Source organism: Gigantopelta aegis, chromosome 3, assembly GCF_016097555.1.
Source record: "Gigantopelta aegis isolate Gae_Host chromosome 3, Gae_host_genome, whole genome shotgun sequence".
NCBI classification, from domain to species: domain Eukaryota; kingdom Metazoa; phylum Mollusca; class Gastropoda; order Neomphalida; family Peltospiridae; genus Gigantopelta; species Gigantopelta aegis.
In genome coordinates this window covers 58008096-58023329 of record NC_054701.1, presented here as the reverse complement: position 1 = coordinate 58023329, position 15234 = coordinate 58008096, and the positions used below count along the sequence as shown (strand labels likewise).

Sequence of the window (15234 nt, the reverse complement as noted above, 5' to 3'; positions counted from 1 at the left end):
GTCAGTTGGAAACGGTGTGAAATTGGAAAGCACGTTGCCTGTTTATATGATGGAAAGTGGTGGGTTGGCCATATAAGAAATATATCCAAGGAACATGAAGATTTTCAAATTTCATCCATGCATCCTCATAGTCCAGCAAGATCATTTCACTGGCCAGAAAGAGAAGACAACTGCTACGTGTCACTCCAGTGTATTCTGTGTCTACTAAATGCATCAACCACAACAAATGGCCTCCAGTATTATCTGGATCAAAAGGATGAAAGACATAAAACAAACCTGGCATGAACTGTAGTCACAACACTGTTTCTAAAGATGAAATGCTAATAACTTAATAAAGACTACATGACACTCTTACATGGTATTAAATACATACATACATACATACATATACATCCATCCATTCATTCATACATATTATACTGCATACATACATGTAAGCACACATGTAAGCACACACACACACACACACACAAAATGTCATTTGATCCATCCATTATATTTTTGAAATGTCAGCAGTTTAACAATGAGAAAATATTTTAATAATACAACTAGTTATACCCTCAGAAATGCTTTGCAGATACTGAAATCATGCATAATTGAAAAACATATTTCCCAAGAAGGGCTTCTATATAGATGATGAAATTTGGCACACACAAACTACATCACACTAGCTATAAAATGAGCTCAGTTTCAGGATTTTTGAAGTTAACCCACATTGTTTTTATTTCATTGAAAATGTTCCCAATCTGACATTTTTCTTATTTCGGAAGGGTGTTATTCCACAACTAAACAGCACATAGATGTAAAACTTTACAGTTATGCAGTGATTGGGGTGGACTTCATAGACAAAAAAGACCAAAGTGCGTGGGCCATTTGTTGATTTGACATGGAATGACAAAACCTCTCTTAAAATGAATACCCATTAAAACCAAACTTTTTACTTGCCACTGTGAGTGTCCAGGTCAGAGGAGTTTCACTGTTACTGTAGTAATATTGATCTCACAAGCATTCAGGGAGTGTTGTAGTTATATTGTAAATTTAACCCAAGAGAATCTCACTTTAGACTTGCTGGTATTTTGCTGGGTTTTCGGTGAAGACTTTTTCTTTTTCGTTGCAGTGGCAAGAGCAGCATCGGAATCTGATGTTGAATTGGAATCGCTGGTAACCTAGCAACGTAAAACATCAAATAATCAACATTATCGCACGTCAATGACTGAACGTAAGTTTACATGATCACAATTCCATTAACATTACTGAACCTTATCAAAACCTGACCACGCCAATAAATCATACATACACTACAGGCAACATCAGACTTGAATATTAAGAGGTAACAACTTGCACACAGTTGTAGATTCTTGAAAACATAATAATTAAAAAAGACCAGGCATCCCTAACTTCCCCAAAAATAAGAAACCAACTCCTGACTCGCCTTTTACATTGATCTATGTATAACAATTGCAATGAACATACCCAGGGTGAACTCTTAGGTGATATAAAAAAATTGTCAAATTATGTGTTAAACTTCAAAATTGCTCAAGTGGAGAATCGGATAACACAAATAATAAAACAAACTGTGAAACACATCCAAACTGAACCCTAAGTAAACAGAATTCCTTCAAAACTGGATGTTTTTCAGTCATTTTAAGTATCAATACAGGGTCATTCCATGTCAAATCAACAAATATTTGAGGTCGCCCATGCACTTCGGTCTCAGATTCACTTGAAATTTGTACCAAACATGCCTCAGTTATCCACTTAACAAATCTCAAGTTTGAGTTCTGTATTTCAAATAGTTTTGAAGTAATGGACATTTTCCTAACTATGGTAAGAGTTAAATTTAGCTGAAAAATGGCTGCCGTAATCTTCCTGCTATATTTCAAGACCTATTATCTTAGGACATAATGGACTCAGAGCCCTGAAAGTTTGCATGGACACTAGGGAGGTTATAAAGGACTGATTTATAGCAGACTGGTGCTTTTCAGTCATCAGATTGAATGACTGGATACAAATGAAAAATGTCGAAAATGCAAGTTTACTTCACGAGCACCCATTTTCCAGACTAAAACAATGTCTCACATTCACTGCACACACATAATCATTTTTGTTTATGAAGTCCACTCCAATCACTGCATAACTGTAAAGTTTTACATCTATGTGTTGTTTAGTTATGGAATAACACCCTTCCGAAATCAGAAAAATGTCGGATTGGGAACATTTTCAATGACAAAAAACTCAATGTGGGTTAACTTCAAAAATCCTGAAACTGAGCTCAATTTATAGCTAATGTGATGTAGTTTGTGTGTGCCAAATTTCATTATCCATATAGAAGCCCTTCTTGGGAAATTTATCTTTCAATTATGCATGACTTCAGCATATGCAAAGCATTTCGGAGGATATAACCAGTTACATGGTTAATGTATTTTCTAATTATAAAACACCCATATTTCAGTCACTTTGCTACTTATATAGATTTAAGATTAGTAATTGTTTACAGGATGAAATATTTTCTTCAGTAACACCAAAAACATAAGCTCATTTAACCCCTTGGAGTTGGAATCGGTGAAGTATTTTTACTGTTGCTTGTATAGTATGACCACGAGTACAAAAAAATTGTTTAGAAACCTCACAAACTGTATATATTAGAAAATTTTCCAAAACAGCATGATGTCCAAATATTCAAGATTGACATTGGTGAAATGTGTGGCTTTTCTTCTTTCTTTTTTTCCCCAAGAACATTATAAATTAGTGACTGATATCATTTGGCAAGTATGTCTATATGTTTAGCTCCCTGTACATGTGCTTATGGATCTGAAGACAAAGTCATCGAACTAAGTTCTGTAGAAAACATGAATTGAAACTTTCTGATCTAGATGAAAATATCAAAGAACTTTTGCGACTTCGAACAGACCTCCCTGAGGTTGAAAATGGGACTCCATGCTTACACCATAAGCAAATCTATATCACCAAATATGTCTTCTTCCAGAAATCGTGTTGTGATCCTAGGAAAGTTCACAATAAATCTGTGACTAAGGGTCTTAAAACACTAACAGTGAACAAGCATTTGAGACAGACCTGCTAACAGTAATAAATAAGGATGTTAGAAATAAAAAACCAGCACTGCCTGTCAGTTGGAAACGGTGTGAAATTGGAAAGCACGTTGCCCGTTTATATGATGGAAAGTGGTGGGTTGGCCATATAAGAAATATATCCAAGGAACATGAAGATTTTCAAATTTCATCCATGCATCCTCATGGTCCAGCAAGATCATTTCACTGGCCAGAAAGAGAAGACAACTGCTACGTGTCACTCCAGTGTATTCTGTGTCTACTAAATGCATCAACCACAACAAATGGCCGCCAGTATTATCTGGATCAAAAGGATGAAAGACATAAAACAAACCTGGCATGAACTGTAGTCACAACACTGTTTCTAAAGATGAAATGCTAATAACTTAATAAAGACTACATGACACTCTTACATGGTATTAAATACATACATACATACATATACATCCATTCATACATATTATACTGCATACATACATGTAAGCACACATGTAAGCACACATGTAAGCACACACACACACACACACAAAATGTCATTTGATCCATCCATTATATTTTTGAAATGTCAGCAGTTTAACAATGAGAAAATATTTTAATAATACAACTAGTTATGCTTTGCAGATGCTGAAATCATGCATAATTGAAAGACATATTTCCCAAGAAGGGCTTCTATATAGATGATGAAATTTGGCACACACAAACTACATCACACTAGCTATAAAATGAGCTCAGTTTCAGGATTTTTGAAGTTAACCCACATTGTTTTTATTTCATTGAAAATGTTCCCAATCTGACATTTTTCTTATTTCGGAAGGGTGTTATTCCACAACTAAACAGCACATAGATGTAAAACTTTACACTTATGCAGTGATTGGGGTGGACTTCATAGACAAAAAAGACCGAAGTGCGTGGGCCATTTGTTGATTTGACATGGAATGACAAAACCTCTCTTAAAATGAATACCCATTAAAACCAAACTTTTTACTTGCCACTGTGAGTGTCCAGGTCAGAGGAGTTTCACTGTTACTGTAGTAATATTGATCTCACAAGCATTCAGGGAGTGTTGTAGTTATATTGTAAATTTAACCCAAGAGAATCTCACTTTAGACTTGCTGGTATTTTGCTGGGTTTTCGGTGAAGACTTTTTCTTTTTCGTTGCAGTGGCAAGAGCAGCATCGGAATCTGATGTTGAATTGGAATCGCTGGTAACCTAGCAACGTAAAACATCAAATAATCTACATTATCAACAATCAATGACTTATTGAAATCCATTTTACATGACGACAGTTCCAGTTACATAACTGAACCGTATCTAAATCTGACCATACATACTTACATACATTATAGACAACATCAAAGATGAATATAAAGAGACCAGCCTGCAAACAGTTGTAGATTCGGGAAAACAAAACAAAAAAACCCCAAAAAAAACAAAAAAAACACTATCACCATCCCCAGACCCCCCCCCCCCCCCCCCCCAACCTCCAACCATCCTGAAAATAAAAAAACCCAATGGCTCCCCTTTTACTAATCTATGTATAAGTACAACATACAGTTATGAGGCCAACTCTAGGTGATATAATATATATATTAATATGCCCAAACACAATACTTTTAACCATGGCTTGTTGGAAGAATAAATCTTTCCAAATATGGGATTGTGGAAAGGAACTGAAATAAATATTTGTTTAACGACACAAGCCGATTTTTAAACTGAAGCTATTTTGTGTTTATCAGTTATTTCAACACTTGGTTCAGAGAACATAGGCTAATCCTACCAATAAAGCAGAAAGTGATCTATTATATGCACTTTCCTACAGACAGGACAGTACACACTACAGCCTCTAATGTACCATAGAGGACGATTGATCCTACAACCCATCACACACCAGGAGAGCTGTACCATCAGAGCTGTTATGAAATGGCAGTACCGTATGATGTGTTCATGTTGTTATGAAATGGCAGTACCGTATGATGTGTTCATGTTGTTATGAAATGGCAGTACCGTATGATGTGTTCATGTTGTTATGAAATGGCAGTACCGTATGATGTGTTCATCTTGTTATGAAATGGCAGTACCGTATGATGTGTTATTGTGTTCATCTTGTTATGAAATGGCAGTACCGTATGATGTGTTCATCTTGTTATGAAATGGCAGTACCGTATGATGTGTTCATCTTGTTATGAAATGGCAGTACCGTATGATGTGTTATTGTTGTTATGAAATGGCAGTACCGTATGATGTGTTCACGTTGTTATGAAATGGCAGTACCGTATGATGTGTTCACGTTGTTATGAAATGGCCGTACCGTATGATGTGTTCACGTTGTTATGAAATGGCCGTACCGTATGATGTGTTCACGTTGTTATGAAATGGCCGTACCGTATGAGGTGTTCACGTTGTTATGAAATGGCCGTACCGTATGATGTGTTCACGTTGTTATGAAATGGCCGTACCGTATGATGTGTTCACGTTGTTATGAAATGGCCGTACCGTATGATGTGTTCACGTTGTTATGAAATGGCAGTACCGTATGATGTGTTCACGTTGTTATGAAATGGCCGTACCGTATGATGTGTTCACGTTGTTATGAAATGGCCGTACCGTATGATGTGTTCACGTTGTTATGAAATGGCCGTACCGTATGATGTGTTCACGTTGTTATGAAATGGCAGTACCGTATGATGTGTTCATGTGGGTATAAAATAACAGCATATGTTCATAAGGACATTTATTGGCAATATATTCTCAAACCTGATCACTGCTAGAATGATGTATTACCGTCTTTTTTCTTAAATGTGTTATCTTCTTTTGCCTAGTAAACTCCTCCTCCTCACCACCATCACTGGAAGCAGACTTCTCCTGACCAGAGTGATTCTCAGAGTCCATGTCCGAATCCACCTCAATGTCCGAGCCGTCCCCACCATCCACAACACAGTCAGACTGTTTATCGACATCACTGTCACTGGTCACAGGTACATTTCGTACGTCTGCTTTGGCCCTAGAAGACCGTCTGCTACTTGTACTAGTGTTACTAATCTGTGATGCAGAGGCGGGTACTTCATCGTCTGAGCTGGAAACAGCCTGGCAAGTCACATTACTCTTACTTTTCTTCAATGAAGAGAGAGAGGTTTCTTCACCTTCAGAGCTGTCCACTTCAGCGGCCGAGCTGGATTCTTCACACGAGGAAGAATCACGATCAACCTTTCTTCGTTTCCTTGACTTTGCATTTTTTGATTCCCTCTTACTGTTCAGACTGCTGTTGTTTTTTCTTTTCACACCTCGTTTTTTGGTACCGTCTTCCACCACCAGAGACTTGGTTTCAGCTTTACCTTTATTCAGTGGAAACCCAGTATGAGCATCTTTCAATGTTCTCTGTTTTGATAGAGGAATGTCTTCTTCTGAATCACCACCAGATTCACACATGATCGGTTTGTCTTTTGAAGGTTTATTCTTTTTCATTACTGAATCAGAATCACTATCAGAAATGATTCCGACTTCCTCATCCACTTTAGACTTCTTTTCAGATTTCCTCTTTGTCTGTTTAGCGCGTATTAATGCTGGTTTTTCATCTTCCCCACTCGACACATCTGAATCATCTTCAGAGTCACTACACTTAACAACTTTAGACCTTTTCTTACTTGACAATGACAACTGCTTAGACCCAGATGTCTTGTTCTTCTTTTGTTTCAGGGGGAGATCATCTTCATCGATCTCATCGTCTGACCTGTACTTCACTAAAGGCAGGTCATCTTCAGACTCGATGTACAGTCCTGAAGTTCTGCTCTCATTCTGCTTAGTTTTCGGGATACCTTCATATATTGTCTTCAGTTTTCGTCCCATGATTTTGAGATCCAAGTCCTTCTTCATCTGTTTATCACGCTCACTGTCACTTTCAGACACTGAAAACACATGTGTTTTGCCTTCAGAGTCATGTCCATCAACATTATTATCTTTTACAGATGGACGTTTTTTCGCAGAGCCTGGCTGACTGGTTAGCTGTTTCTTTTTTAACGAATTCTTCTTTTTAACTGGTGACAAATCCTTACTGGATACAAAACTAGAACTTTTTTCATCATCAGACGATTTACCAGCTGCAAATCGTTTTGATTTTACTTTTTTACTCTTCACTGCTCTATGAGATCCATAATTCTGATCATCACTAGACCCAGACAGGTCTTCATCTTTATCTGGTTCATCATCAGAACATTGCTTTTCAACCTTTCTACGAGAGAAATCTTTCCTTGGGGTATCTTTGGTATAGAGTGTTTCATTTAAATCTGAGCCATCGTCATCAGAAACAATCTTTCTCTTTCTTCTTTTTTTTTGAAGATGTTCTTCTTCAGATTCTGAGCTGGTGTCCACTATGGCAGATTTCTTTGTCCTTCGTCGTTTGCTTTTTGCTTTTCCTACACTACTTTCCTCATCACTTACTGACACATCAGAGTTTATGACTAAATCAACTGCTTCATGCAACTTCATCATCCGTGGACTTTGCTTTTTCATAAGTGTTGTTTTTTGTCCATTAGCTACAATTTTTGGCTCACCAGATTTTTTACTTGGCTTGACCTTTTTCTTTGAAGACAGATTTACACTACTTTTCTTTTGTTCATCAGGTGTGCCTGTGTCAGAGTCTTCAACAACCAGTGATAAGTCTGTTACTGACGCTTCGTTTCCTTCCAGACCCTTTGGCTCAATCCGAATTGTCCTTTTGTGTGCAGCTACAGTCTTCACCTTTTTGCCTCCATGCCTGTTTTTAGCTGGAGAGGACCCTGGTTTAGTACCACGTTGCGGAGACCCAGACCGAGCCCCAGTTTGACTGGTAATTTCATTGATGGCAAAGCATTCTTTTTGTTTTTCTTCTTGGCAGCAGTTTCAGAATCTGTAACCTTTTCCAGTGACTGTCTCTGCAAAGATAATATTATATTCAATGGTACATTTAGTTCTCATAATCAGATCCAACAGTTAACGATGATTGAAAAACGCATACATATACTGAACCGCAAAAGAAACGCGAGATTTTTAAATGTCATTTCTATATGGTAAATTATAACAATTTATTTCGGGGATGTAACTGTCAATATTACAAGACATGCTGGTTTATGACTGAGACCCAAATTGCAGGTACCCTTTCAACTTTCCATGAAACGACATGCCAAAACGCACCTGTCTCGAAGGCCGTGGGTGGCAGTCGCAAACAATTGTCATGAAAACCGAAATGCACGTGCATCTTGTGGAGGTTATGGGTATAAAAACCAACTTGAACCGCGTTCCTGGCATTCGTAATTTGCACGCATCAGGTATGACCCGATTGTCAGCAGCGCAGAGAGAACAAGCTATCGGCCGATTGCAAGCCGGGCAGCGTGCCCTGGTTGTTGCTAACGCTTACAATGTCCATGTCAGCACCATCCATCATCTACAGCAGCGGTACATCAACACCAACAGCACTGCAGACAGTCACAGCAGCGGGCGCCCCCGGGTGACCACGCCCAGGCAGGACCGCTACATCAACCGGCAACACCTCCATGATTGCTTCAGAACGGCCAGCATGACCATTGGCACTGGAAAGCGACCCATCAGTGACGACACGGTACGACGTCGACTGGCCGCCAACAACCTGTTTTGCCGACGTCCCGCTCGAGGACCTGTCCTCACCGCCCGCCACCGTCAGACACGACTACAGTGGGCTACACAGCACCAACATTGGCGGCATCAACAATGGAGGTTGATAGTCTTCTCTGACGAGAGCCGGTTATGCGTTTCCAACTCGGATGGCAGAGTGAGGGTGTGGCGTAGGAGGGGTGAACGCTACAGAGACGCATGTGTCCTGGAGAGAGACCCGTGGGGTGGCCAAAGCATCATGGTTTGGGGTGCTATAGGCCTGAATCAGAGAATTGGGCCCCATTTGTTCCAAAATGTTGGTGCAGGCAGAGGGAATGGCATCACAGCGCAGCGCTACGTTGACCAGATTCTAACACCTCACATAGTGCCCTTCTTCACGCGTCACCATAACCACGTGTTCCAGCAGGATAATGCTCGCCCACACAGCCAGGATCACCAAGGACTTCCTGCGTCAGCACAACATCAGAACCATGCCGTGGCCGGCTCTCAGCCCTGATTTGAACCCGATTGAACACCTGTGGGATGAAATCCAGAGACGGCTTAACCAGGTGGTCCCACGGCCGACAACTCGTGTGCAACTGGAGGCAGCTTTCCTGAGGGTGTGGGCACAGGTGCCAATGGCTTTTGTGAACCGCCTCGTGCACTCCATGTACCGACGGTGTATGGCCGTTTTGAACACCCAGGGAGGACATACACGGTATTGAACATGTCACGCCCTATAATCTCGATGTGCTGGATCCCCCCACTACCTGAACACAGGCAAACGACCCAGAGACTGTGGTCAAAGTGCATCCAATAAATTGACTTTATCAGATTTTTCAAAATTTATCTTTGATATTAATAAATTGAAACATATTTTCTCAGCCACACATGTGTCGCGTTATTTTGCGGTTCAGTATATAAAGAATACCGTCTCTTTGCCACTTTTCATGCGTAACCTGGAATATCACATACTCAGGGGTGCAGAAATGGAAAATATTTCACTAGCCCGCTGGACCAGAACCAACTAAAGTTTACTAGCCCTGCAGACTTTCTACTAGTCCGTCAGCCTATAGAATATATTATTGTTCAACTACATGTACAACAAATGATATATTATATCATTTGTTATATTTATTTTATTTTTATTAAAAAAAATTTAATGACAAAAAAATTAAGGACACTTGGTAAGTGATCAACATCATATAGCAAACGAAAACAAGACCCAAACTTTGATTGACAAATCAATAAATTTTGAAATACTCTGGTAAATATTAAGTTTTTCACATTTCTTTTATATAGATTTACAAAATTCAAGTGACATCCCGAAAGTGTTTAACAGAACAATATATTCAGAACACATCTGGAATTCAGTGCAAAAACAAAATATGTATAGAACAAATTAAATTAGTAAGTCAGAAAAAGACAGATCGCCCGTCGGACTGGTAGGTGCATTTTTTAACTCGTCAGTCAGAATTTTTACTCGCATTTGGCGACCGGGTGAGTATTTTCTGCAGACCTGCATATCAGAGAAAGCAATGCACCACTTTTTTCATCTGTACATGGGTTAGCAATGATGAGAGTTGTGCTGCTTTTACGTTACATGAACCTCTCTTCTGCTGGAATCTCAGTAATCATAATGCTGTCTTTTTACACCGAATAAATTATCTACAATCACAAAATGATTTTACAAAGAAAGGAATGTACATTTTGTAACAGTTAAGCAGCAAAAAAAAAAGAAAAAGAAAAGATACATATAGAATACTATTCAGGGGGGTCATAAAATTAAATCCCCAAATTCAATGTCCGAATACATATATCATATGTAAACCATTTTTTGACTTGCAGCAATAATCAGAGTGAATACTGGTTACTTGTCTCTGTTGTTCACTACCTGTGAGTTCTGTTTGATTGCCAGTTCTTCCAGCAAGGAATACAGAGTATTGTTAAGTTGCTCCTTCTCTTCGTCAGTCAGCGACGGCTTACCAATGTGCACCAGGTAGCACTTCCGTACAACCTTCTTAGTCAGGACACTGAAAATAAAAACAAATATACATGTATGCAGTGTTTGAAAGTCACTAGGCCTCAAAGAAGCTTTGGCTAGTGTCCCATGTATAATAGCAGTATAGTGGACAAAGTTCGCAGAAGCTTTGGCTAGTGTCCCATGTATAATAGCAGTATAGTGGACAAAGTTCACAGAAGCTTTGGCTAGTCTCCCATGTATAATAGCAGTATAGTGGACAAAGTTCACAGAAGCTTTGGCTAGTGTCCCATGTAAAATAGCAGTATAGTGGACAAAGTTCACAGAAGCTTTGGCTAGTGTCCCATGTATAATAGCAGTATAGTGGACAAAGTTCACAGAAGCTTTGGCTAGTGTCCCATGTATAATAGCAGTATAGTGGACAAAGTTCACAGAAGCTTTGGCTAGTGTCCCATGTAAAATAGCAGTATAGTGGACAAAGTTCACAGAAGCTTTGGCTAGTGTCCCATGTAAAATAGCAGTATAGTGGACAAAGTTCACATCCAGATCAAAATTTCACAAGCCGGGACCAAGGCAATCTAATTAAAATTAGCTCCACTGGTTAATTACTATTACCTGTGGATCTAACAGCATCTCGTTGGAGCCGATGTCCAGTTGACCTTTCATTCGACCAATCAAAACCTTACTTGCAAAATCATGCCAGTGATTTGAAAAGAATTTGAAAACATTTGGGATTATGCCGAGGGTATACGAAATGATTCAGGTGAATTACGAAATATGCTGGAAACTAATTTCAATATAAAATGTTATATAAAATTTGTTTTAAGATGAAAAAAACCACACAAATGTGATGGTATAGCCATAAAATCTGTTTATACTAGTATACAAATTACAATCCAAAGTTTATTACTGCACTTTTCCCTGGTTTTATTTTTAATGTTGAAATAGACAACAAGTTTACTTATTGCATAAATAGTCTCGCCCGATATTTGTAGAATTTGTATGCTCCCGAATGACGCTATGAAAGGCAAAGTGTAATTGGTCAATATTTAAACTGTTATTTATAGATGAAATGTCACCTGGACATGGGAGTCCATGCAATGCTGTTAGATCTACTGGTAGACCAGTAAAGCTAATTTTAATCAGATTGGGACTGAGGGCTAAATGGATTTGTCGAACCCTACAGTACTGTATGTACATGTACAGTCACTGATATATAAACAACAGAAAGATTTCCGATCAAGCACATTTCTCATTGAATTTAGGGTACACGATAAATACAATTTGTAGCACATTTAAAATGGCGGGGGACTTTTGACGGTTGTCGTTGGAAGATTTATTTTGTTAATAATGACACAAGTACTTCAATCGGTATTTAGTGAGTATGATAGGTTATATTTTTTGGTTTGTGTGTTCATTTGTTGCACTATTTCGGTTGAGAAATGTTTAAAACATGGTGCCACAAGTTTTGAATACCAGCTACATATAGGGTATGTAACCAGGTTTGGACGTAGAAGAACCACACATTCTACGTCTCTTCGGACTTAAATAAAAATAGCCAGCATAGCCATGGTGGTAACTAGTGTAAATAATTTAATGGCAATAATTAGTTATATATATACATGTAGTAGTGTTGGTATAAAGTAGCAGTAGCTAGTGGAAGGGAGTATGTGGTAGTGTTGGTATAAAGTAGCAGTAGCTAGTGGAAGGGAGTATGTGGTAGTGTTGGTATAAAGTAGCAGTAGCTAGTGGAAGGGAGTATGTGGTAGTGTTGGTATAAAGTAGCAGTAGCTAGTGGAAGGGAGTATGTGGTAGTGTTGGTATAAAGTAGCAGTAGCTAGTGGAAGGGAGTATGTGGTAGTGTTGGTATAAAGTGCTCCTACTGGTTGTAGCTATTGGGAATTTCCCTATTAGCTCAGTTAGTAGAGCCCTGGAATTTCGCACTGCGAGTCCGTGGTTCGAATCCCCTCAATGGGGGTTGATTTTGGAAAAATATCCGTCCGGTCCCCCCTTCCCCAAACCCTAACCTTAAAGGAAACATGACACGAGACCATATTATAGCTCATTTTAAAAGAAAAATGATATAAAAATAATATACAAATAACTTTATAACAATAAAATACGTGTAGTTAACTTAAAATGAAGAAATTACGCTAATCAGTATCAAAGTACGATTTATGCATATTTCTTCGTGAGCGTTCGGAAAAAAAGGGAAGTGACGTCAGAGCCGCTGTACTCTTCCATTGTTGTTAACTGTTTATATATGGAGTAAGGGGCTTACGATCTGTTCAGTCCAACAGTGCCGTACTGCGCGGCCTTTGGGTGTAAAAATAAATAGTTTAAACGATCGGGATTGTCTTTTTATGGTTTTCCAAAGGATTGTATCCGAAGAAAGACGCGTGTATTTTATCGCAAAAGAAAAGATTGGACACCAACACCGCATAGTACTTTGGTGTCAGCTTATTTACAGCCCGGAGCCCGAATGTTACCCGGTTACAAAAACAGTACTCGGTTGCGAATGCCGAGGTGTACATTGTACATATTTGGCACAAAGATACACCTCAGCATGATGTATTTATATATGTTAAAACAAAAATATAGAATTTTTTATTTATTTATTTTTTTGGAAAAAAAAAGATTTTTCATGTTAGGGCTGTAGGCCTACATAACAAAATCTGTATTCACCGTCCGAAGAAGGAAACGTCAACAAGTAATTAAATATGGCATATACAAACATGGGATTTGGCATGAGGATACATCTCAATACGATGTATTTAAATATGTTTTTAAAAAACGTGTAGAAAACAATAATAATTTTAAATAATGTTTTTAATCTTCGGGCGGAATACGTCACAAAAACGTTCCTCGTCGCCCGAAGCCCCAAAGCAACACGAAGTTCAATACAAAATAAACCACTACTGTCGGTGTCGAAATAACTATTATGTTTCATCCACGGGCTGACTTGAGAATCGGAGTGTTGTTTTAGTTAATTGGTCCTTTCTTTCCATGGCCTGCACATGTGATTCCTGACTGGCAGGTGTATATTGCAGGGTATCGACCAGGTAAGTGATTACCACGGTCTAGACATACGTACAAAATACGTGCCAGTTTTTTTAAGATCACAGGGTATTGTGGCGTAACCTGTCGCGACTATAGTACAATGTTAATGGACATTATCAGCCGCCCTGCTTCATTACTGTAAATAATGCTGTAAAACCCTTGATTAAGTAGACTTTCCCATCTAAAATTACAAAACTGACCAATTACGTAGTACCAAAGAAAAGAAAATTATCACTTGGGTATCGTGAGTGGTCGTTTTTACTCTAACGCACCCTACCAATAGGCCTAATAATATGCTACTTTTTTATGAGAGAAAAATACTATAACCCCATTTCGTTCTATTGATGCAAATAGAAATATATTTAGTTTAAAAGTTGATTATACTCTCAAGTCATTTATGTTGTTTTACAAGCCAGGTTAATGAAAGTGAAGCGCCTTGTCGTAAATTAGAGCGTTTGTTTACACTGTGCATACAGATTTCATTATGTACAGCCCGAACATAAAAAATGCGATATTTTCTAAAAAAAAACAACCAAAAAATGTTTGTCCTACATTTATATTTTTTACATATTTAAATACATCATATCGAGGTGTATCTTTATGCTAAATATGAACAGTATACACCTCGGCATTAGCATCCGAGTTTTGGTTTTGTCTCCGGGTTACTTTCGGGCTCCGGGCTGTAAATTGGTCGACCGGTCTGGCACCATCAGTTTCTCCACCCTCCGACTCGCTATCCGTTTTTTCTTCAGTATCACTGTTGTAAGTAAATGTGTGTCTTTCTTCATTTACTAACAGCTCATATTGATACGGCAAAACGTTTTGCGAATTAACACTCATTGTTTTGGTAAGCTGTGCAAGTCTTAGCTTCTTTATGAGTGGTACGGACTAATGCTTTTAAGTGTAAGGCTTCAGATCAAGAGACGCGTCTCTGACGTCACGGACCTCGTGATTGCCCTGCTCATTAAAGATCGGCAATTTCCGCTAAGAGCTCGTATCTGGGGTTCTTTTATGGAGATATTTTAAGTAATTAATTTTTTATAATTTTTTTTTTTTAGGTGATTCAATTTATAATTAATTGTACATGGTTGGTGCCAAATATGGTTTACGTGACATGTTTCCTTTAACTCTAACCCTAACCCTAACCCTCAACCCTAACTAAAAATAATAATGGAGGGGACCGGGCAGATATTATACCAATTAATTACCAAACACTGTTTAATGTTTTAAAATTGTGTAGCGATCTCTGAAATTGAAACTTGCGAAGCAAATCGGCATCCGATATCGCGACACAACATTGTCATTGATTCAATGATTGAACAAAATGTTCTCTGGTAACGCCTAGTTACTTTGCCAGATAAAAGCCGTCAGTGGAAATGACAATATAATAATAAAAAAATCATTAGTAACCTTAAATCTGAAGTGGACACTAAATTCTTTACAAAATCTTCCATTCTTTCAGTTTTCACATTTGTCAAGAATTTGGCGCCATCTTGATCAATTACATCATTCTTCTGGCTTGT

General features: G+C 38.4%; 1 protein-coding gene across 2 annotated transcripts in view; it reads right to left on the bottom strand.

The window, feature by feature from the left end:
* LOC121368314 (serine-aspartate repeat-containing protein F-like) overlaps positions 1-15234 on the bottom strand; it is a 50598-nt gene extending 35364 nt beyond the window's left edge. For both annotated transcript variants that reach the window (XM_041492994.1, XM_041492995.1), the window contains exons 1-5: positions 15122-15234; positions 10565-10703; positions 5851-7976; positions 4171-4278; positions 1059-1166 (exon numbers count right to left, since the gene is read on the bottom strand). In XM_041492994.1, coding sequence (XP_041348928.1) covers positions 1059-1166; positions 4171-4278; positions 5851-7575 — 1941 coding nt within the window. In that variant the 5' untranslated portion in view covers positions 7576-7976; positions 10565-10703; positions 15122-15234. The remainder of the gene's footprint in view (positions 1-1058; positions 1167-4170; positions 4279-5850; positions 7977-10564; positions 10704-15121) is intronic.